The sequence below is a fragment of the Centruroides sculpturatus genome, unplaced genomic scaffold, assembly GCF_000671375.1.
Source record: "Centruroides sculpturatus isolate CEXI.00-Female unplaced genomic scaffold, Cexi_2.0 scaffold995, whole genome shotgun sequence".
NCBI lineage: Eukaryota > Metazoa > Arthropoda > Arachnida > Scorpiones > Buthidae > Centruroides > Centruroides sculpturatus.
In genome coordinates this window covers 193,832-220,727 of record NW_019385527.1, presented here as the reverse complement: position 1 = coordinate 220,727, position 26,896 = coordinate 193,832, and the positions used below count along the sequence as shown (strand labels likewise).

The 26,896-nt window shown below is 30.3% G+C and overlaps 1 protein-coding gene across 1 annotated transcript; it reads right to left on the bottom strand.

Moving 5' to 3' along the window:
* Positions 1 to 4,266: 4,266 nt before the first annotated feature.
* On the bottom strand, positions 4,267 to 18,727 carry LOC111639841 (patched domain-containing protein 3-like). The gene is made up of 9 exons (XM_023385792.1): positions 18,597 to 18,727; positions 12,268 to 13,290; positions 12,025 to 12,197; positions 11,880 to 11,964; positions 6,355 to 7,059; positions 4,800 to 4,927; positions 4,632 to 4,736; positions 4,437 to 4,533; positions 4,267 to 4,373 (listed from the first exon to the last, which is right to left on the bottom strand). Exons 2-9 carry the CDS (start codon positions 13,274 to 13,276, stop codon positions 4,267 to 4,269), a joined length of 2,409 nt encoding a protein of 802 aa, XP_023241560.1. The 5' UTR covers positions 13,277 to 13,290; positions 18,597 to 18,727.
* Between the last annotated feature and the right edge of the window lie 8,169 nt (positions 18,728 to 26,896).

Here is a 26,896-nt window from a genome sequence, read left to right as displayed (position 1 = left end):
TGGAATGTATAAATGTTATTGAAAACATTTTCTCATTTACATTATTTATGTGGACGATATTAATTGTGGGATTCGTTACTGTGAGATAAGCAGTTGTCCACAGGGTTAATTCCCAAATGACCACTTACGTTGCACGGGCCGGTAAGGCCCGATCTCGCGGTCGTTGGATAGCTAGGAGGGCAAATCGAGTGGGGAGTTCGTAGGTAAGTCGGCAGATGTCCTTTATTGCTTAAATATTTCTTAAATTGCTCACGTAAAATTCGCACTACATTCAATTTGTTTTTTATACTGATCAAAAGATTAATCTTATAAAAATAATTTTAATTATAATCTGCATTTATTTATTTCCCATTGTTGCACAACAAAACAAACCTGAAAAGTCAGCATTAGCTAAATTCCAAATAATCATAAATGAAATCGCGATCAGTAACAATTTATATTTTGGGGGCGAAAAACAATTTTCTGGGCGATATAGTAAAACATTATATTAAGAATAATTAAATATTTTATTTGTTATATCGTACAATAATTAAACAAAAAACATTATACTAGTCACTAATCTATTCGATGCAGTACGAATTTGGCGTTAGCCTTGGCCCTCGGCATCGTGTTTTTGTAGTGAAGGAGGCGATACTACATAACGGTTTTATTGATGAGGGAGATACTACATTGAAGAAAATGACGATTCGTTACAGGTTGAGAAACACTGATCTAGGTCAATGCACTTATTAGTATTGATGATGTATATTTGATCCTATATATATGTTATTTGCACTACTGTAATAACAGTAGATTATGATAATCGATTATTACCCTATTATATAAACGAATATATACCTATTTTTTACGTATTTACGAAAGTACTGCAAAAACCGGAAGTAATGTGTTTCCCGATACATTCTTTGACTAGAAGCTTTTGATAAGACATCTTTTAGTCTAAGTAAATTCAAATACTATGAAACGTAGTGAAATTACAGCTAGAAGTGATGAAAATAACTTTTTCAAAACTTTGTTTACATTCTGACTTTGATCATGTGACTTTGAAAGCCATTAGTTCTTCGTAGGAAAATCCTAAACGGACAGTTCTACAAAAACGCACATTGGTTGATATCGTATCAGTCACAATAAAAATAACAAATTAGAGCGTTTTACGCTCTAATTTGTTATTTTTATTGTGCGTACAAACAAGAACTTGAAATCCAATTGACACCAAGAAAATTTTCCTCAGACTTACTGTAGTAAGGTGGAGTTTCCCAGGAATATTTATTGCTAAACAGATTTGAAAACATTTTTACTCGTCTAAATACTGTCAAAACTTTTCTTTACCGAATTATAGATCAAAAAGCAAACAAAACAAGCCATTTTATAGCGACTGTTTACATATTTACACAATCCTAGCTTCATAAGAATGGCATTTAGTGGAAATTTTAGTTTCAGTGTTTTCAAAGGTCGATGATTCATCGAACTATTATCTCAACAGATACAGAAATAAACCAATTACAATTTTATAAAATTTACTATTGATTTTATCAGCCAATAATTTGTCTCCTTACCGCTAATTGCTTTTACAATGATAGGGGACGGTCTTTCCTAAAATATTTATGGCTTGGGAGTGGTGACAAAACTCGCTTGATTTTAATGTTGATTCAGATCTCTCACTTCGTGATAAAGTTTCCGGTGGCATCAAAACGTAAAGAAATCAATAAATGCAATAGAGGTGATATAGGATGGTTTCTTCATGTATTATATGATGGCAAGAGCTGCTTGATTTTGTCACATACACGTACAACAGTTCTTTTAGAAAACCTATATACCTTTCGATAAATAGTTCGTTGTCAAACTTTTCAATATCATTGGATTGACAAATTAATCATCGTGGAATTCGAAAGTAATTTTGTATTATTTTGTTTTCATACGCGTATTCTGCTAAGTAAGATAAATTTTCCGCCATTTCCGTCCCCCCTATTTAATTAAACGTATATATAATCTAATCTGTTAATTAAAAAAACGATAATTTAAACGGGCCACTAATATTTCGGGAAAGACCGTCCCCTATGACATTAGAAACTACATTAAAAAACATTACCGAAGTCAAATCCGTGCATTAGAAGTTTAGAACGATTAAATAAATTTGATAAAAAAGACATCCTATTAAAAAACAATTAAGCGTTGATTGCACGTCAAGGTAATTATGTAATTACTAAAAAAATCGTAACTTGCAGTAAAAAAATAATTTCTGTTCACGATTTATGACTATCGCTATGCCATCTTTTAACGATAATTTAAACTAAAAACCAGTCAAAATTACTTTTTTCTTGTTAGCACATTGTACTGCAAATTTTATGTGTTTGCATTAAAACACTACAATATTTATACACACATTTTTATAACTTTTTTTTTATTAACCATTAATAAAAATATTAAAAAAATCATTTAACATAAAAAAAATTAAATAAAAAATGTTACTTGTAATTTGGTTCATAAAAATATTAACATTGAAAACTGTGTATTTTTACAAATTTTGAATTAAGTTGAATTACTTGTTGTGAGGATCCGAATTCGGATGTGTTTATATCATCTCATCATAATATCACATCGTAGTTCTACTTTCATTTCACGGTGTCATAAGATCACAGTACAGCTATACTTTTGTTCAATAACTGTCAACTTTTACACCTGGGAGCTAAGCATCTGCTAAGTTCTCAGGCGTAATAACGACGCTTTCTCATCACCTTTCGACTTAGTATAGCGATTTTAACAATTCAACATTAGGGAAGAACAACAAAGTGAGTCAGTCGTCGCCAGTTCTTCCTTGGGATTACGTCTACGAAAAATCTGTGCTCCTTGGGATACATACCTCTTCGCTTGTGACCACTATCCAAAAAATCGTCTAATATCAAGAATCACCTAATATCAAAGAAAAAGAACTATTGGATTATTGGACTTCCCGAACTTTCTGTCTTACCGACTGGGATCCAGATCAAGCTTTCAAACAAGGTAACTATCGACACGCGAACTTCTGTAAACTCTCTCTCTCAAAACGGGAAGAAACGTAATATCTTAATATCTTAATATTATTATATACTAAAGCGAGCAATGTATCTAATAGCAGCCCTAATGTATCTAACAGCAGCACTAATGTATATCCTATCGTTAACCATTAAACAGTTGTTACGTTAAAAAAGCGTCTGAGTAAATCACTTCCGGTGCGCTGTCTCTCCTTCTATCTCGACTCTGATCGCTCCGTTACGCGACCGCTCGCGTGACCTAAATAACGCGGCTTCCGTGTCCGCCGAGACGCGGTGGTGTCATCCTGACAGGGCACTAAAGAGGTGCCGACCCTTCGGTCACACTTGTTATTTTTAATTAAATAAACGGTGAAACAAAATTTACATATTAAATTTACATTGTCGCCATCTGGAGAACACAAAGCTAACTGTCTTTTAACTACACAAATAAAATATTTAATATACGGTATTATAAAAAATTAACTTAATAATATATTACAGAACAATAATTATAATGTGTTAACTGTATTTTTTATTCTAATAACTTTTTATTATTATTTACATAATAATAAAATTCATTTATTATTTTAATATATTTCAATTTAATTCATCATAAATTTTTAAGTAATAAGTAATAAATTTATTTACTAAAATAATACTTTTAAATAATGGAAAACATTTAATATTTCAAATTATTTTGATTTCTTAGATAGCTACTACGTCACCACAGGAAATAGAATGACGTCCCCATGTGTTTCCGCGGTTACATGACCTCTCACGTGACCAAAACAACACGTGCTTTTTGTTTACAATATTTTACACAATTATATTGTGTAAATTAATTAACAAAGTTGAATAAAAATGTAAAAAATTAATGAAAGCGATAAAGAACAAATATATAAGAAGACAAATTATTATAAGAACGAACAAAATAATAATAAAATTTACATAAGTGACTTTTATACATTGCATTTACGATTAAAATATAATAATAATCATCATAAATTACGAAAACTATAATAGAAATATGAAATAAACTAAATAAATTTGTTATATCACAAAAACTAACGTTAAAATGTAAAAAACAGACAGAAAAAGAGACTTTTACGTCAATACTAAAAATGACCTACATCTATCTAAAAAGTATGTTGATTAAAAAATCGAAAATGATAAATTTATTTAAAAATCAAATTCAAATCAAAGATAACTATGTAAAATAAAAACGGAAGTGTACGATGGCGATAACTGCTTACGTCTATCATGTATAGATCTCGAGAAATATAAAATTATAAAACGCCAGCATATCTTCATGCTGGTGAGTACCAGAAACAGGTTTTTGCACCAAAGTCAAAATAGGTCGCGCGTCTAAGAGGGTTAAAACATTTAATTTTAAAATTAAATAAACTTGAAGTCAAGAAATATAATTACTTGACTTGATAAATAACGTACTTGCAGATTCAGGAGCTTCCCTCTCAAATATTTCACAAGGTGCTTCCACATTTCCTTCGAGAACTATATTCTGTATCTACGATATATATTGTATTTATAAATATATATACATATATATATAGACTATATTTAATATACAAAAAATGAATTTATAAATAAAAAGGTATTACTTACATAATGTAATGGTTCAAGAGAACTTGTACTGCAAGCTCCAAGCTCGAATAAATTTTCTTTTTCCAAGCTAAATTCTTCGTTCCCAATTAATGATAAGACCTCCACCTGTTCTAAATATATCCTTTCTTAAAGCAGCCGCTTTATTTTTAGTTCGGGAACGCCACTGACTCCATCATTTTTTAATGGTTCCACTTCGATCAGTGGAACATTGGTTAGACAGTTGATGTTATCCTTAACTTCTTGCCATCCATCCCACAAAGTATTTTTGGAAATATTCCCGTCCAATTTCCCTTTAACTAAATATGGACGCTTTTGAAGCTCAATTATCAAAATTTCCATCTGTTCCGAGGATTACGTAAATCGAGACATTTTGTTGATTACCTCGTGCTGTACCACATGCTCCATATTTTCGTATTCTGCACTTTCGAAAATTGTACAATTTCATTGGCTAAAATTCTACACCGTGTTGCGCGCGCAGATAACCCGAACATGTATAATCAACCGAATAGAATCGTGACGTCAACGACAAACACGAGACTGTTTCGAACGACCAGAATCGCCACTTTGTATGAGAGACAACTTTCGTTTCTCGCTTTGACGTCACTCGTCGGTGAAAGAAGAGACGAGAGATAAGTGACCAGAATACCGCCTCGGGTGTGGTTGGTGCTCTGTAAAGCGCGTGCGCGAATCTGGCTTTTCGGATGCTGACGATACACCGCTTCCACTCCGCCACTAATATTCGAATATACAATAGCGATCTTTCCTTTTTTCTCACTTGTAGTATAGAAGTTTGTAATAAGATACGTAATGCGGTTATAATAAAATATTGTGCGATTATTTTCATATAATTAAAATTAATATGCATTTATTTTTTTAAAAATACAAGAGAAGCGGCGCATCCACCGCTTCCAATGACGGCATCCCACTGCAACAATACCATAAGAAACAAAAAAATTTATTTATTAAACAAACTTGCTCTGTATTCAACTATAATCAGTTGATATAAATAACTAAATATACTACTATACGACTGGTGATTATACATATTTGTTGTATAAATCTGTTGTCATTTTGAGAAAAAACAAAATGAAAATAAACAAAAAATCTGAAAAAGAAGAAAATCATTCTGTAAAAAGTAAATTAGTTTATATAAACCAATTAATATGTTTATTTGCCTATGCACAAACCCTTCATTCCATGTTATATAATATATTCTTGTTTGTTGCTTTGTTTATATAAATACAACACCAAATAATAGAAAATACGACAGGCACTAAGAATAAAGCATGAAACGCAGTTTGCACCGCAATTATAACAAGTATTTTAACAAATGCTTTATTCAAAACCATAGTTTTGTGCAAAACAATCAACACACCTATTCCGGTTGAGAATGCGCCCTGAAATATCGGGAAACCCACATTATATAAACTGTGCTGCAATCTACCATTTATGGTTTTATCTGACGAAGTGAGAAAAGAATAACATATGTGCGTAGGGTAATTAACACAAAACCCCATAGAAATTACTAAGCAAAACATGGAACCGATGTCCAAATCCACACCCCATATCGACATATAACCCAGAGTTTGTATCGTAATAGACGAAATACATAGAGCAACGACAACCGAATACAAAATATTTGGATTAAAGAAAATAAAAATAACAAGATTTATTAACGACGTTATCCAAAAAAATTGAAAGACCACTTCTCTAATAATGATACTTTGCTCAACCATAGGCGAAATCATAGTGTGAATAAGAATAGAGAAAGAAAATTTTTCTGCCATCATTCTTATATCTTTGATTAATTTCGACTCCATGCTTTTATCCGAAATATTTCTTGCTAAAAGAAAGAAACGACTGCAAATAATATCCGTATAATTATGATTAAATACGATATCATTCTCGTAATGTTTGGCTCCTGGAAATTTCAAAAAAACATTTCGTAAAGCATCGATAAAATCTTCTTTAGTGGATAAATCGTATCCCATAAAAGAATATTTTGCTGCTGAATGATGTTGAAAATCTTTGTAATACTTCAACCAAGAAATATCCATATCTGCCACGTTTGGATGAGACTGAAACTTCTTAATCATCTCGTCTAGTGACTTCTGAACAACTGTATTCGAATAATCCAATGTTTCGTTAATCACTATGTGAATACTAAATGGATATTCAGTAAAATATTTATAATATACTCGAAGTGATTGGGTGATCTCTGAATTTTCGGGATAAACACCAAAAACATCAAAACCTTCGTTCAAAGAAATAATGCCCCATATACTAAAAGATAAACTAACGACATAGACAAGTAAAATAATAATTTTGCTTGAAGAATAAAGAAGAAACGGCGCAAATTTGTCCTTGAAGAACTTCATGAAAACGTCTTCTTGCGTCTCTTCTTCATAATTATAAGTTATGCTGCGTTCTGAAAAATATTAAAATCACAATTAGACTATTGCATTTATTACGCGAAATGAAAGGAACTTAAATTTGACGAAACTAAAAAATTTTAAAATTTCTTATAAAAGTGAAAAATTCCAAACTGTTAAATTACTGGCCGTTTCATTATCATAATAATAGTTTTAAGTTTAATGTTTAGTAAATGACGTGCATCTAATACAATAAAGCAATGATGAGCAACTTCTGGCTCCGGCTCGCAAGTGAACCTTGTAAGCTTTTAACCTGTCGCTTTTTTTTTCAGATTTGCAGGCTTTAAACAGGCTAAATATAGAAAAACTCCACAATATACGGTACTATACGCTAATGAAATGCACTCTAGTAAATTGAGTTAATTTTCTTGTCTTCATTGGCCATGAAATAAGTTTAAGTGGTTTTTGTCGTGGATATCAGTATAATCAGCATTTCATAATGGCTTCAGACAGAATTGAAAAAAATAAAATTACGCATCTAAAGTGACTACGTCACACTTATTAAGATTTTACTTAATGCGAATTGCTCATAGCGACAATAAAGTGTAATGAAATATAATGTAATTAAAGAAATGATGTAGAAATTTAAAGTGGGACCGCAGAGAAATACTTCTTTCAAATCCATTTTGATGTTATATAGGTATGAATTTTCGTCATGACGGTTTAAATAGACAAAAGCATACCAAACAGTTTCTGCGCCTCAGGGAAACTTCATAACTAGCGCTCTCGTTGATTCGAATTCAAGGCACCCACGTAATTAACTTATAAATTAGTGATAGATTCATTATAATATCAACTTTTCAATGACTTAGTTGCAGCGGTGAAAAACTACAGGGGGCGAGTGGGTAAACCAGTGTTCATTTCACTTCCTTTAGTTATGCCACTGCAAGTAAGGCATCCATGCCAAAACCTTCTGATTGTCAGTCAGATCAATCTCTAACATTGTATTAGTGTGTGAATATATCAATTCGCTTTTAATCCCTTTTTAAATATATCAATGTAATAAAACGTACTCTTACAATACCTAGACCAGGGTGTCCAACCTTTTTGTTTCTCTGGGCCGCATTGGAAAAAGTCAACGAGTTTTGGGCCACAAGTATATATAATATATACTTGTGGCCCAATATACAAGCATATTTAAGGATTAACATGACTAGATTATTGATTCAGTAAATGTCTCTTCAATCCGAAAAATTCTTTTCGGTAGACTACCTCACAGCCAATTCAGGTTATAATTCCTTTTATTGCTTTTTACAGATGCATTTCGAGCTAGGTTAATTTATTAGCATCTCCTCAGTGCTACAAAATAAATTAAATTTTAAAAAATAGATAAAAAAAAAAACAATTCGGGTAGATGATGTTACAACAAAAATAAAACCTGTCTTTAATTTTATGAAAAAATAATCTCCATCGGACGAAAAAATGTACAGATGAAAATCTACAAATATCGTCACCAGGGGGCAGCTTTCATTAATAAATGGTGGTCCTCTATTGGGCAGACTGTCTTCAATTTTATAAAAAATAAAATCATATTTTATAATACCTTTTAAGAGTTTCCATGAGTTTCTAATTTTTTTCAAACTTATACGGTACTTTTTAGTTCCGTTTACAATATTTTTACCAGCGTATGCAATTATTCAAATGGTTTTTATCTTGTATCGTACAAAAGGTCTGCATGCTACCTTATACAAATTATAACGTATAGTGACTTTTTACAAATGTTTAAACGAAAATTTTTTTATAAAAAACTAAACAAATTAAAATACATACTGATTTCTTTCTAATTAAATTACTTTAAGAACTTGTATCTCGTTACATCATAAAATTTTTATTAAAAAATTTTCGTTTAGACATTTGTAAAAAGTCACTATACGTTATAATTTGTATGTCATAAGGTAGCAAGCAGACATTTTATACGATACAAGATAAAAACCCTTTGAATAATTGCATACGCTGGTAAAAATATTGTAAACGGGACTAAAAAGCACCGCATAAGTGTGAAAAAAATTAGAAATTCATGGTAACCCTTAAAAGGTATTATAAAATATGGTTTTATTTTTCTTGTAACATCATCTACCCGAATTGTTTTTTTATCAATTTTTTAAAATTTAATTTATTTTGTAGCACTGAGGAGAAGCTAATAAATTAACTTAGCTCGAAATGCATCTGTAAAAAGCAATAAAAGGAATTATAACCTGAATTGGCTGTGAGGTACTCTACCGAAAAGAATTTTTCGGATTGAAGAGACATTTACTGAATCAACATTAGAAACAGCTAAACCCTCGGAAAAAAATGTCTAGATTATAATAATAAGTATTAAAACTTTCTAACGAAACAGGATATTTTAAAAAATTACTTCTACAGACTCTTTTAATTTTTACTTAGAAATAGATAAACTTATTTATTTGAAAAAATGCAAATATTTGGTTTATTTGAGTCTCTGATTAATAAAATGCGACGAAACACCATTTTAAAGTGCATTTTTATTCAACTAATATACTTATAAATGATATGTAGCCCAAAAAGTAGCCAAAGCGCCAGATGATATTTTTTTACGTCAAACTAAAAAATTAGCAACATTTGGCGTAATATAGCCAAATCTTGCAATGCTGGAAGAAATACTAGATAAAGCTGGAGTTGTGCCTCATAGGATTATAGAGCCAAATGCGGAAAAAGAAGAGAAAGGACAAAAGAAAAAAAGTGAGAAAGGTTGGAAAATTAAGACTCAATATTTGCCTAACAGAAGAACTATTTAACCTTTCTGACAACTTTTTATCTTTTATCATTTCTCTCCTTTCACCAAATTTGGGTCTGTAGCAGTGTTGCCGTTCCTAGTACATTTGTACTTTTCTGGTACATTTTGCCCTTTCCAGTAAATTGAAAGTACATTTAGATTTTTAGTACATTTTCAGTACATTGTAATATTTCAAGTACCATTTACGGTACAAAATAATATTTCACGCCTTAACGAAAAAATGAGAAAAATTAGTTTAATAAAGTCTCACTAGTGTCACTGCTTGCTAATTTAAATTATCCAATCACAAAATGGAGTGCGTCCGTCGACGTCAGCAACATAGATAGTTGCACGTGTAAACGGTCTTGACTCAGTGGTCTTCCTTCATACGTTCATTTGTCTGCACATTCTCATCAGGACCTTGAAAAAATTTTTCATGCCACGTGGTTCAAACAATTCAACTCCGTCAAAAAACAATAATGGACAGGTAAGGAAATCAATGATTTTAAACTTTTGTCGTCAATAATATCAAAATAGCCGTTAAGTCAGAAACAAATTATTACAGAAAATAGTTTTGAAATTGTACGAGTATAAATATTATAAATACTTTTGTATTATTTTCTACCACTATAATTTAATTCTTAAATTATGAACTTCAATTTTAGTAATCGTAGTAAAAGAAATAAGGGTTAATGTTACGTATGGTTCCAAAATGGCCGCGCTTCTGACTGTTCCAAGGTCTATATAAGAAGATCAGGACACGCGTGATCTACTTCTTGAGCTGCCATTTTGGGGTTTTTGAGTTGCATGTTTTAAGCAAACTTGTACGAGCAGTCAGTTTTATATGACATTAATTAAACTAAAATTGCATAAATCATGTAATTTCCAGTCAAAAATATAATAATAATTTCGGACGATTATGCAACCCCAATTTTATGTAACGTTTTCATCAAATAGTTTAAAAAATCAAGCATCCTTATCTTTTGCTGTTATTATTGAAATTAATTAAATAGGTACTAAAACTGATGCAATTACGTATATACCACTTCGTAAAGTGATGCAATAACATCAAAAATATTTAAAGTATAATAAAGAATAAAATAATATAATATAACAAATTTATAATTATTTTTTTAAAGCACGGTTGGTTATAAAATTAAGAAGAAATTCAATAGTATTATTAATAAATGTCGTCAATGTAATGCTCATTTTATAATAAGTAATCGATGTGTAGATATATTTTTAATTTTAAATAGTTTTCAAAAAATTCCAAAAATAAGATTTAAAATTAAATTATTTGACAAAAAAACTATATATATATATAAATTACGTGCCTATATATATATAGGCACGTAAACAAAGTATTCATAGAACTAGTACATTTTGAAGGAAAATAGTACATTTTTTGAAGGCGCTTCAGTACGTTTTGAAATTTCATTGCGGCAACGGTGGTCTGTAGATCTTTGAGTCACAACTCCAGCTTTATTCAGTAATCCTTCCTCATTCACACATCTACAAGTACTGTACATGAAAATATTTCATTTCCACTCAAAACTAAAATATGAAAAAAGTTTTATGGCGTTATGAAACTTCTTTCCTAAGTTTATCTCGTTGAAATAAATAAATAATAATAAAATTAAAACATTTGTCGGTTTTGTTTACACTTTTATTAAGCCGTATTGGAACTTGCGTTGGGCCGCATGCGGCTCGCGGGCCGCAAGTTGGACACCCCTGACCTAGACTAAATTTTTCTTAGTAGGATTACTATATTTTTGAAAACTTTAATGTTTGATTTGTGTAATTATACGTTAGTTCACATATAAAGTATTAAAGATTTCAAGTGCACGATTTCGTGTAGCATCCCAGCAGTATTTATTAATTTTATGACTTAGACTTATCACAACCAACTTACAGACACATTAACGAAGCGTGAAATACGGAATGAAAATTTACTAATATATTTTATAATGAAAGCCGCTTCTATTTACTTTTTTACTCTTTTTCCGGTTGCTTTTAAATCAAAAACATTATAACGTGTAAATGAAATAAATTTTAAAAATTATATAATAAACTTTTCGTCACCTGAAACAGATTTACAAGAAATGGGATTAAGCCCTTTCTCTTCTCTGTATCCACTCAAAGCCAGACAACCTCCGAAAAACGTCAGCTGAAAGAAATACGTAAAACAGATGCAGGTAGCAGCATAATAGCCGAATATTCTAATTACTGGAAATGGACAGTTCATTGCAATACAATAAGAACAAAAGTTGGTTAACGAAGTTATAGTTATGGATACTGCTGCATTCGAATACGTATCCTCCATTCGCTTTTCAACAGAATCACGAGTATTAGTTGTTCTCCAACACGCGATCACTACGAAAGAATCGTCCACTTCTGTTACTGAAAAACAATTTCAAAATATTAGTCACAAAATAAACGTACACATTATATAACGTATTATATTACCTACCCAGAATTGCAAATGGGAGAGCAACGTTATAATATGTGCTTTCTACTCCGCAAGCAAATAGTAATCCAAACGAGGAAGCTACAGCCATTCCGGCTGACATGACACTAGCTACACCCATCCACGGTTTGCTTCTAATCCAACTATTAGTCATGTTACTCAGCATGCTGAAGAGACATACCACGATTATAGTGACGCTTATAAATGGTATTATCTCCTGCAAATCTGACATAACATGAGCATCCGTCGAAGCGAATGGCTCGAGGAAAGTATCAATATACTTAAAATTGCTTTCCTTTATTTTTCTGTGAAGAGCTTTACTCCAAGCTTTAGTCCAGTCTGTTTTACTTGTGTTACTATAGTCCAATGGATAAAATAAACGCATGGCGTATACTTCTTCTACATAATCGTTACTGTCAACGATCACACCTCCTAAATTCAATAACATTATCTTATATGAAAACGTTAAAGGATCGATATCTATGGGATACTTGAATTTCCGTCTCTTAGAAACCACATCATCCGAATGATTTAACAAAGTAGAAATAGGATTTTCGAAACATTTTTCATATACCCGTCCACAAACATCGTTGTAACCAATTTGTCTTTTATCAACATGAACCGTGACGTTATTTGCTATTTCGCTTATCATTTTAACTTCGAGTAAAACATTTTTCTGTAACATGTTTTTATCTTTTTTGTGTTTTATGTAGATCATAGGTGTGACTGGACGATGAGTTATCCTTTGTAAATCGTAAAATTCTGAAGTGTTCATTGGAAATGTTTTGTCTATGAATTGTCGAATTTCAAAAATATTTCCTCTGTCAGCAGATAACAAGTAATTGTTATCATCAATATATTTCATGTTGAACAATCCAACAGATAGTAAGGCACTAAAAATGGAAGGCACAAAGATGAAGTAATACGGATGCTGTGCGATGTTTCTTCCAAGTTTGCCAAAACACTTGCATAGACTTTTACTTAAACATGAAAACTTTAAGTTTCTCTCCATGTTTTAACGTTATGCTAAAAATATAATAATTTTTTGACAATTTATTAAATTAGCAGTTTATTTAAAATTATAAATTAGAATAAATTATATTATTGAAAAATACTTTCAATTTATTTTATCCGGGTTTGATTCAAAAACTTTGGAAAATATTAATATCTGTTGTTACATATTTCAGTAAATTTGTTACTCCAAAATTTGCATTTGATTTTAATTCAAAAAAGAAGTATTCATTCAATAGTTTAGAAAAATTCCTAAATTTATCATTTAATGCTGCTTTATACGTTTAACTATAAAAACATTTAACCTGTGATAAAAAAATTATCAAAAAACATCACGATAAATTACAAAAATAACAATATAGTTGTACTGAAAGTTGTATCTTGTTTCTTTAATTGTTCTTTCTGCTTGAAGCCGTTCTTTTCTGGTAAAAAAAAGTCTAACTTTTGTGTTTTTCAATTTTTAGTCAAAGTATTTTCGATAAAATCCAGTACTGTGACGTAGCATTCCAACAGAACAACAGTGACATCTTTTGTTTACTTCCTACTTTAATGTTACTAAATATTTAAATGTTCTCTTTTAAAGAAAATTACTGTTGCTTTTGGTATTCTCGATTTTTTTTCGTAAATTAACAACAAGTAAACTGTAGGGTAATCACATCAAAACGAAACTATAATCAAAGATTAAAATTAGTGTTGACAGTTGAAACCGACATTTTATTTATTCTTTCCGGATTGTTTGACATAATACCCATTATTTACTAATAATGGATAATGTATGCATTTATATATTTTGTTATAATGAAAGTATTCTTTCGCAAAAGACAGAATTTTTAATACGTTAAATCGAAATGTTTGTCATGGCGATATTGGTTATACCAAAAATTTCGTTAAAGTGGAGATACTGACATTTCATTGTAATACTTTCATAAATATAGAATTATGTGATAAGTAATACATTATCAATTCTACAAAAAAATAGAATAAGTAGATCAGTATATATGTTACCGCTAAAGCTCGAAACTCGTTAATCTGCAGATTACCTAGCGTGATCCGTTAAAGTTGTGAAAATTGTTCCGTTTCTTAAATTACCTAGATAATGTGCAGAGTATCTAGGTAATCCGCACATTACCTACTAGGCACTCGGTAAAGTGAAAATAAGATTTTTGCCACAAATAAATGTACCACAAATAGGTGTGCTTGTCACAGAAACCAATTATGAAATTCAAAGTGTCACCAATTTTTAGACTGAACAATTGGATAATGTTACCTACAGGGTTGTGCCGTGCTATGATGCAGAGATGCGGCCGCATCAGGCTGCACCGTGAGGGGGCGACATAAAAAACATTTAAGGGGTAGAATTTCAAAGACTTGCATCATACAAAATCTACCGCACGGCCCTGGTAAGATACACCAAATAATAACAATTATAGCCTATATATCTATGGTGAGTAAAATGGCGGCTCGTCTCTGATTCCAGCAAACAGAAGAAAGGAAACAGTAGGGACGCACGTTCTGTCCTAACCTAAGCTATTTTAATAAAATACCATAATTATTACCAACCAAATTATTACAATAGGTTAGGTTAGGTTTTAACGTGCGTCCCCATTGTTTCCTTTCTTCTCTTTGCTGGAATCAAAGACAAGCCGCCATTTTACCCACCATAGGTAACCAGGGCCGTGCGGTAGATTTTCTAAGTATGATGCAAGTCTTCGAAATGCCGCCCCTTATATGTTTTTTTTGCCGTCCCTTATATAAATTATTAGTCTTTTAACTGCACAATTACATTATGCGATCACCAGAAAAAGTATGATAACTTTATTATTTTTCGTCTCCGGTTCAAAAGTAGGGTATCGTTGAAGTCTCCTCAGTTCAGATAGATACTCAAAGTCCCGAAATTCCATATGTGGTTATCTATATAATAATTTCCCTAATTGTATTAATATTTTAAACTGTTTGACTTTTTGTATGTTTTTTAATTGGTTGATGATTGATTCTATCAACTAATTTGTCGATTGTTTGATTGTATTAACTTGATTCCTTAGATATCGAAAATTAAATAAAGAACATTATGTTAATTTAAGCGTACAGAAAGAAACGTTGCTGTTGTTTCAGCGAAGATCTTATTTTCACTTTACTGAGTGCCTAATAGGTAATTTGCAGATTACCTAGATAATCTGCACATTACCTAGGTAATTTGAGAAATAAAACAATTTTAGCAACTTTAACGGATCACGCTAGTGAATCTGCAGATTAACGAGTTTCCGAGCTTCAGCGGTAACATATACATAAAATTTCGTAAGAACTTTGCATTATTTGCAATGTCGGGTAGCGCGTGCTTTTTTACTTACGTTTATTACAATGCAAAATTTTATCTTGTTCTTTCTTATGTAACAACACTTCTTAAGGTCATCTTCCTGCTCAGTTTAATATATCCTTATTTCAATATTTAATTAACCAAATTTAAAAGCCTATCTGGAGAGTATATATGTTTTCAGGAATCGTTTACTTTATCGTGTTATAAATGTGTACGTATTCCTGATGTCTAACGAAATCATTCTAATATCTTCAGGTATTTTTATTAAATTCGTTCACAGACACAATACATTTGTACTGTTTATCGTATACTTAGAATTATTATATAAATTCAAATACATTTAATAGATAATTTTTAACTATACAAAAATACTACTACATATCAGTTAAGAGTATATATTCCATTTGATATTTGTATGCTTTAGCCCTCAATGCGAATTTAGAATCTCATTTAGAAAAATCAGAAAAAAATTATATTTATCAAAATTTATTACACTTTTTTTAAGTTCATAATTTTAGAGGTAACCTTTATTTTTTTATCTTTTTACTTTCTTTGCTGTTACATATGAGTATCAATAATTCGATAAACTTTGAGGTATATTTTATTTTAAACATAAGAATTATGTATTTTTTTCTTCAAATTTATTTAATTTTTTATCATATCATCAAGAACATTAAAAATATCATAAAGTATATTGATTAATAAACTATGTGAATTATCATCAAAATATTTTTGATCTAAGTTTTGGAATTTTAACACCAATTTTATTAAACATAAATTAAATCTCCGTTCAGTATTTGATAACGCGAAACAAAATTCTAATGATAATCTTTTAGTTTACGTGAAGTGTCGTTTTTAATTGTTGATATTTTAAAACTATTCTCGTATCTATTATGTTATCAAAATCAAATAAAAATTAATAACAGAATCTTTACTATAATAAATATTGGTATATAATAAAGTATTATCATTTCAGATAATAACAATTGAATATCATATAGGTTTATGAATTTGAATAGCTTTACTAAAACTTTAATTTCTATTCACCGTGTTACAAGAAACTTCTAAAATTGATTCAAAATCTGCATATACAGATAGAATGAAACATAGTATTTGTTTTTTCTCCTGTTTGAGTACAAATTGTTTGTTATCTATATCTGTATATATATAAAAATGGACAAGTATGTCCCTATATCTCACTTTTCCGTCAAAACTACACATCGCACGTGAATGGTGTTTGTATGTGGTAGTATCCCCAAGTCTCCATTCGTGCACCAGGGGGTTGCGTCTCGATAGCTATAAGGGTGCGGGAGATATGGGGCTGAAAGTGGTTAAAAGTGGCTTTCTATTTCGAATGTTTTGTTCGAATTTGTTCGAATTTAATTCGAACAATATTCGAATTAAATTCGAACATAAAATTCGAATTCTATAAAAGAACCAATATTCGAAAATTCGAATATTGGTTCGATTATAGAACGATTGTAAACGTTCCAGAAACGTTGAAAATAGTTCGTTTGACTTGACGTGAACAGGAGACGTTCAGAAATAGAATCGGGACCAGATCTCTAATTAGTCTGGAAACAGGGGACCTAATTCTTGCATTCTGCGAAAACGGATGAGGTTGGCTATAATGTAATTATCTTAATCTTCACTATCGTTACTTTTTAAAAACCCAGTGAAGCGGGTCCTTGCAGCTAGTATAATAATAAATTAATTTATTTTTTAATTTGTTATTTACTCATATAAATCGTATAAATTAATTTGTTTCATATCCAAATATATAAATTGTTAAATAATCATTCTTTCAAAGGATGGAATATTTTCTAATATTTACAGGAAAAGTTTTAAGGAATTTGTATTAAAATATTAAAAAGATTGTATGAGTAAATTGCATTTTTTTGTGTATTTAAGTACATAACAGCTAAAGAAATTTAAAAATCTTTTGTAAAAACTCGAATAAAACTATTAGTAAGTTTTTTTCAATACAGGACTGTTAAGACATCAACATTACAGAATTGAAAGTAAAAATATGTAGTGACAACATATCTTAAACAATATATATCTCTCCCCATTTTACAATAAAAATTGTATTTTAAGCATCGGGATAGATGTAATATCATTTGATCATTATACCTTTCACTTTTAATTTCTTACAGATTTCTTGATATTATCATCATGTTTTCATACGGATATTTATTATTATACAAGAGGAAACAATATTCTGATACTTACTTAATGCAAGGTGTTTGCAATAAAACATATCCTTGCCTAAAACAGGCAGGGAATAAAGCGGCATTATTAAAATTACCACAATATAAAAAATATGAATGTAAATTTTTTGTAGTAAGTAATAAGATAACAATACGGTTGTGCGATAAAATTTTGTAAACTGTAATTGTATTAATCGTAATAAATAAATACTTTCATAGAAATTGTACTAAAAAATGCTAATCGATATTTTTTGTAAAATCAATATTGTATCTTCTATTAAAGTGTGTGCTGTCTTTTATAGGTATAAAAATAATAAATATATATATATACACTAATACGGATTTTTATCTTATAGAATAAAAATACTTTATATAAGTTAATTGGGCAATGTTATCAAGTTTACCAATAGACGAAAATAGTATTTCATGTTTAAAAAATTATGTCAATTGGAATGTTGTAAATTAGAGAAGTAATTTAACTATTTAGAGTTCATTTCTGAATCCACAAATAATCTAAACTGGGAATTAATATGGAGAAAGTATACATTTCCTACTTCATTCTTAGAAAAACATATCAGACACACAAAATGGAATTTAATTTGTGAACATAAAGTATTAGACTAAAAATTCATGAATCGTTTTTCAAAATATATCGAATAGAATAATTTAAGAAAATTTCAAATTGTCTAAGATAAATTTGTTAAGAAGTATGTACCTAAACTGGCGGTTACTTTCGTTACTCGGCCAAAGAGTAACGAAAGCGAAGATTAAGATTATTACATTATAGCCAATCTTACCTGTTTTCACATAATTCAAGAATTAGGTCCTCCTGTTACCAGACTAATTATAAAATTTTTAGATGGGTCTGAAAATATGTTCGATTTCTGGCAAAAAAAAAAACTAAATCTGCGCCTGTAAATCTTGCACGTCGCTTTCTCTTCACACTTTCATTGTTACTTAACACTTTCATTCTTAACATTTCCATTGTTAACAATGGACGTGTTAAGAATGGAAGTATTAAGAATTTCTTTTTGCGGGGGGAATTTTCGAAAATCTTCTTCTTAGTGTGTGTACATTCTCGTGACGTACCTTAACTGTGTACCAAATTTCAACTATCAACTCCTAACCGTTTGGGCTCTACGGTTATTATTATTATTATTATCAACCCATGTCGATTATATATGTAGATTAGATAGTAAAATAGTTTTAAAATATCAACGATTAAAAACGACACTGTACGAAAACTAAGAAATTTCCATTAGAATATATTAGAATTAAACTAAAAGATTACATTGGAATTTAGTTTCCTGTTATCAAATAGTAAATGAAGATTTAATTCATGATTTATACATAATCTTAGTTATATTTTAAAATACCAAAAACTATATCAGAAATATTTCAATGATAATTCAGATAGTTTATTAGTTAATACACTTCATGATATATGTAACGTTTTTCTTATATGATAGAAAAATTAAATAAACTTGAAGAAGCAAAATGTTTATAATGAAATATATCCCCAAAGAGTGTTGAATCACTATTACTCATATGACAGGAAAAGTATGGTTATCGCTCAAGAAATGATGACCAAGATTTTCACATTTTTGGACTTGGAAACTTGAAACTTTTCAAAATGCAGAAAAATACAAGATTTTTTCTGTATATATGAATGTTAGTGTAAGTGGGGCACGAATGTGTTCACCCAGTTTGAAGCTTAATAACGCCTATATGTTTTGTCGAAATTTTCGGGAATTTTACAGAGAGATTGTCTTGTTAAGGAGATTGATGGTACTAAATTTTGCTAGTTATATATAAAATATGAGGGGAAAGAAGTGTCGTGTGTCATATCATGAGTATGGTCAGACTTAATGAAGTGTTTAATGATATTATTGTTTATTTTATAAATAAAGCTTATGTCTACACACAAAGTTAAGTATCTTGCCATTTTATAACAATTCAATTTTATATGTTGTTATGCAACTCTTTGCTGAATTTTTTACTCGGTTATTATTAAGTCTATCATCCGTACTATTATTCAATGTCTAATATCGAGTTATTGTTTCTTATATCCATTCATATTATTTGTTTAGATTTATCAGATTAATTGTAATTTATTTCATTCAGAAACACATTGGCCCTTTTTCTAATAGTTTGATTATTAGAATTACACATATATTAATAAGCATAATAAATATAATTGTATATGTGGTGCCAGGTGTTATCAACTTTTGTTACAAAAACTACGTGTGTTTGAATTACTATAGAATGACATAAAAGTTAATTTTGAGGGAAATGATGAGTTTTTTTTAAAGAATAAAAAACTGGAAATGCTAACAACAAAGGAAATTTTCAGAAAGTCTAAATCCACGCCAGATAAAACATGTGATCACGCTCTATCTTTCTATCTTTTCTGTCTTTTACAATCAAAATTTAATAGTATCAATGCCTCTTACACATAAACTGCTATATTAAATTTAGTTTCTTAATCTTCGCACTCTCCTGAGATATTAAAATAAGTAACGGCATGGAAATAGAGGGCAAGTCGTCGAATATTGTGTGAAATAAAAACTCGTGACAAAATAAATGTCAGTCAATTGATGATGCAAGAAAAGGAAAACTTATAGCTTGTGTAACTAAAATGTATAAATATATTTATGGTGCAGTCTTTTTCTCGTTTAGAAAAATTATTTAAAGTACTCTTTTAAAAATATTAAAATTTCAAAGGGTAAAAAATAAATAACTATTTATTTATTTCAAGTGTAACTGCTTTTAATCAGAGAGAAAAATAATACAAATGATTTTTAAGCGTTAGTATTTTTTAACTTTACTATGCATTTCGGGTGCAAATTTGTTTTTTTTTTTTGGACAACCCTCTTATAGTAAGTACAAGGCTAAAAGGGCTAAAACATTTTTTTACAGAGGAGTTTACATCAACGAAATTAAGCCTGCCAAGATATAGGCCCTATTTCATCAATACTACAAAAAAGAGACATTTGGGAAAGGAAAAACAGATAATAAAATCTGCAATAAGAAAAAATCGGTCCTTGTGGTAACGGACGAATTTATAGAACTAACAGAAAACCCAATAGAAAAAATAAAGAAATGGAATAAGTATGGGCACAGTAATTAGCCCGAAACTTGCAGAAATATATACAGTAGAACCTCGATTATCCGGACTAATTGGGGATGAAGGTAGTCCGGATAAGGAAAAATTCGGATAATCGAAACAAATACTTTAATTTGTCTTTTAATGATAATACAACACGTTTCTTTTTCGATGATATATCGGTAATATTAAAAATAAATACTGTATTTAAATCCTGATTAAATTTTCAAGAAACAAATGTTTGTATTGAATTTGGACTACTACTGACAAGCGCTAACAGACTACCTATTGTTTAAAAGGTCCTCTGGTGGCACAAGAAAACGGATTTTATAAAATAAAAAGCAGTTGATACTGCATTTTTATGAATAAAATTTGACAAACTATTTATCGTTTTATGACGAGTAAAATTTTTTCGTCGCGTTCGCGGCTTTTAAATAATGCATAAACCTTCGAAACGCGAAGCTCTTCGGACCGCGAGGCATAGGCGGTGGCCCACATCGCCCATGCCTTACGCCGCCCATGGTCATAGAAATGATGTAATTTGAATATAAATTATTTATAAATACGTATGTCAAGTTATATTTTTATTTCGACGTAAAATATATTTAANTTACGCCGCCCTTGGTCATAGAAATGATGTAATTTGAATATAAATTATTTATAAATACGTATGTCAAGTTATATTTTTATTTCGACGTAAAATATATTTAAGTGTTTACGACTACTGTGCTGGGTGAGACGTTGTTGAAACAAAAAAGTTATGCATTCCATTAGGTACATAAACAGTGACGTAATTCAGCAAGTGCAAATTAGTAAATTCGTAAAATTTTTTATTTTGAACAACCCGGATAATCGAAAATCCGGGTAATAGAGGTCCGGATAATCGAGGTTTTACTGTATGTTATATATGTATGAGATATAGATAAAAAGTTAGCAAAATTAAATGAAATAATATTTATAGCAAGATATGTGGAAGATGATATAATAATATAGGNTAATAGAGGTCCGGATAATCGAGGTTTTACTGTATGTTATATATGTATGAGATATAGATAAAAAGTTAGCAAAATTAAATGAAATAATATTTATAGCAAGATATGTGGAAGATGATATAATAATATAGGATACGTTAATAACTAATAATAACGGAATCCGTATTTATGAAAATACTTTAAGTGAAAATTTAAAATTTAAATGTGAAATAGAAAATAGAAACGAGATTAATTATTTAGATGTAACTATAAACCGCGGTAATAATGTAATTAATGTAAAATCATCTAAAAATGTTGTAGTACAAATAAACCTTTAAATTATAATTCGTATTTTCTTCTAGTAATAAAAAGAAATATTTTTGTGACGGCATTATCTAAAATATGGATAAAAACGACTAAAGTAGAAGATAGAGAAAAGAACAAAGTGAGTTAATAAACAAATTTATACTAAACAACTACCCAAGTAGATTATTAAAGGTCAGTTTGTATATTTTATTTATTTATTTATTTAATATGCATACTGGATACACTCCTTGATGCGGGGAGCAATACCATCTACCCCCCAAAAAAAGAAAAGTTTAGACACAATGAACATAAGATCACAAAAAAATTATACAATAATAAATTAGATAAATTATAATTTAAATTAAGGTAAGGTTTAAAATTAAAATATAATAATTGATTAACTTTAAATATAAAGTTTGGGAGCATCTGTCAATAAAATACAAATACAACCAATAAAAATCAATCAATCTTTAAAGCCCAACCACAGAATCAGATAAAATTACAATATCGTCTGTGTAGAATCCAAGGAACCAAATAAATTAAAACAAGTGATGAAAGCAATCATCAATGAAGCAGAAATTACGAGACTGAGCCTGCTTAACATGACAGAAATAATTCCAAAAAAGTCTATTATCTTTCCTAAAACAATTCTGAATTTTACCAACAAATAATTTTTTTCGCGATACCAAACCGCTTCACCAAGCTTCGTAACATAACAAAACGCAAACGATCATTAGAATCATTGCTTTTCCTAAATGATCTTCAGGCTCTATTTCTAGCGCTAATAATCCTACAGTCCGAATCGAACCATGAAAAAGAATTCTTATGTCTCCTGATATTAAATCCCCACTACAAGCCAAACTAAAAAGATAATAACTCAGGTCTTCCATCGAATCAAACTTATTCGAGACACGTATCTCCTCCACAGCCAACATTAATTCATCCTTTCTAGATTTGTCCCAAAACTATATATTAATCCACTGCGCGTCTTCTCTAAAGAAACAGATGTATCATTGCCACAGGCCAATCGTAAAATCAATGGGTTATGGTCGGAATGCAAAAACTGATCCATCGTAAGCGAGAGAATATCTTTCCAAATAAACTGAGAAACTATGACTAAATCAATAACCCAACAATCACGATTGGAGATAAAAAAATATTCACACGCCTCATCACCTAAACATTAAATCTTCACATAAATAAAGCAACTTCCTACCACTACAATCAATCACCAAGTCTGTCGAAATCCTATGCGTAGGACAAACAATGCCAAAAGAATTGCAAAATGCGTCAGAAATTATGTTCTCCAATCCAACCCTAACATTAAAATTATCGGCAATCAATACATTCCTAGTATTATCTAATATCAAACCAGTTAAAGTATCAAAAATAGACTGCCAGTCATTTTCCCTAAATAAACAAAATATACCAAAATATTACCGAGTTCAACACCAGATTTAACAAGTATTAAAAAGTCATCTTGATAAACAGTCACACAGGGAAAGAAAGGACGTTATTGTTAATAACCAGTCCGCGAAATGACAACTGAAAGGCTTTACCAAAATGGAAATTATAACCTTGTAAACAATCAGCTAAGTCCAAATTTTTATTAGTAGAACCATACCAAATCTCAGAAAGAAAAATATTATCATACTGCAATAAATACTTCCAAGAAAACGGGTTTATTAAGTACACTAGCACAATTCCAAATTAAAATAGTAGTACCCCTATCCGGCAATTGCTGGGATGAAACAGGTTTAACCTGATCACGGTCAACATCGTAAAAGTACTTCGTTCCATCAATAATAATTTTATAATAAACTATTTTTACTATTCGCGCTCCAGAAAGCTTTGATTGTCTACCGAAATTACGAAGCTTAAATTTAATATTTCTCAATGTAGGAGAAAAGTCATCATTTAAATAGACACCATCCGGTTTTAACTCCAAAACTCGTTTCTTAAAGTACATTTTTTCATAATAATCAACAAAAGTACAAATAATTAATCTAGGGGAATTACTCTTTTTCTTTCCCACTCTCATTGCGCTACCAATCTTAATGTCGGCATCTGTAAAACTCGCATAGCAAATTTAACTAATTCCTCTTTCGTTTCTAGAGATGATTCATCTCGGGCCACTTCTGAACCGGAAATGACAACATTATTTATTCGACGTTAACACGCATATCCTCTTCGGTATTAAAATTTTCTCCTTTCAGAAGATATGCATATTCTTCCTCTTCGCGACTCTTCAAAGATTTCTTTTTACTACTAGTCTCTCATTCCCTGAAGTTCGGTGAAAACGACTTTTTCTTCGGATTAACTGTTATAATAGTAAAGACTTACCTATAAAAGAAAAATAAATTAGTAACGAAGACACAGCACTGACAGATGCTCCCAAACAACACCAGTAATAAGGCCAAATTTATAGTTGAGGAACCATGCCACAAGGTAAAAACTCCGCAACCAAAAATTTCTTCACGTAGCACTTTAAGACGCCCACATTTATCCAAAATATGCCAAGCATTCACAATTTCTTTCAAGAGACAAAAATTACAAGATTCTCTCAAATAATTATTTAAAAAGTTCAACGAATTACACCTTACCTATAAAATAGAAATAAATTAGTAACGAAGACACAGCACTGACAGATGCTTTCCCAGTTTGTATATTAATAACCATTTGAATATTGTATTATATTTGTACTATCTTTGTTTTTTTCTTATTTTAGCTTTCTACTTACCTAAAGAGGGTGTCAAAAAACAAAATTTGCACCTGAAATGCATAGTAAAAATAAAAAAATACTAACGTTTAAAAACCTTATTATTTTTTTGGTCACTGACTAAATGCGGTTTTGTTTTTTAATATCAAAGGAAAACATGAGTTGTTTGTTTGTTAAGTTATGGCAACGCAACACTTGAGCGATCTGCCAAAAGGGGTGTCTTCCGGGAGGTCTTTTTAAAAAAAACTGGCCCCTATTTAGGCGTTACAGACGTGGAGAAAAACCGAAAAACTCCACGTGGCCAGCCTGTCTGAGCGAGGCGCGAACCCTGAACTCAATGTTCAGGCCGCTTGGCCACTGATGGGCTGTGAGTTGTTTGTGTTGGTTGTTTTGTAATTTGTAAACACTAAAGTGTATGTCTTTTTATTTTAAGCCTGAAGAGGGGTTAACTAACGTATAAGTAACCAATAACCCGAAATGAATTGCTTGATAAGAATAAGAATCTCTTTTTGAGTTTCCTTGATGTGATTAAATAAAAGAAATTAACGTTTTAAATGTTTGTAAGCTTAGTTTTAAGTTAAAAGCAATAAATAACGTTAATTTGCTAGATAATAATTTGTGAAACATCTTGATTTTTCTGTTCTTTTTACATAAAATCTGATATTTTCATTTTCTTGCGTTAACGTATAAAATCTTTAAAAATTTAATCTCTTTAGGTAGTGAGTGACTTTTGCTTTAATTTATAGAAAGAAAAGAGAACACAGAGACAGATTTAGGGTTCATTTACACGACTATCATCAACGACAGTGACACTGTCTTATAGGAAAATTGGAATAGGAACTATGAACGACGAATCGGTTTTCCTTAAAGTAATATTGGCAAAAAACACGATACATTAAAAATTTTAATAATTTAACATTCATAAGTAAATATCAGAAAACACGCATGCTTGCTGGAATAAAAAAATATCGAATGACATTTTTGCAGTTGAATGTTGTGACGTTTTGTAGGTGAATTTTACAATTGTCGTATTGTGTTTGAGTGAAACCGAGTTGTAGAAATGCCATGCTGTACGAGTGATACCAGTACATGAGCGTAATTTATGTTTCCAAAATATTTGTAGGTTTGTCTTTCGACACACTTGATCGTTTTCATATATGTTGGAAAATATGCAGCTAGAAAATGTCCATAAAAATTCAATGGTTGAGTGCATGCTTTATGTTTTCGAAATGGTTATAATGGAGCAGGAATTCTGTTCGAAAGATTTCTGGCTATTGTAAGAGTAATACAAGGAAAACGAGAAAAATACCGTAAGTAACAAAATAAATTCTTACCTTCCTGTTATTCTATCAATTTATGCGTTAATTCGAAGAAATAAATGAGGTCTTATTTCTTCTGCGCTAAATGTCGACTTTCACTGCGATGTTAAACTTGTATACGAACGGTGTGTAAAACGAAATAAAAGGTGTTTTAAGTGACACGCTTGTTACAAGTTCGAAATCTATTCAATTTCTGATCGAAATTTCCTGGTATGAATGAAGTATTGTTGAGTTAGGTTTGTTTTAATAATTACGTTTGATTTTTTTTTCTCACGAAAGTAATAAATTCTTCACTGAAAAACTGGTTTTTCTTTCATTAGAAAAGTAAACATCTATAAGGAAATAAAGAGGAATTTTGTATGTAATTTTATATATAATTAATGTTTAATGAGATAAGATATACAGTAGACCCCCTATCACGCTTAGATACGTTCCACGCTAACCGAAAATTACGTTGTAGGAACGATTAAATACATGAGCCAATCGCAGCCCGATAGGTGGGAACTTTACGGACTAAGGCTGTTCGAAAGGTTTTCTTCTATAAAATTAACCGATTCTAGACTAATTCCACTCAACATTTCCAAAACACGTATAATTTTTTGGGAGTAATCCGTATAAACTATGCTATAAACAAAAAATTATAGGATTACTTACCGAGTGTGTACCGTTCGACTAC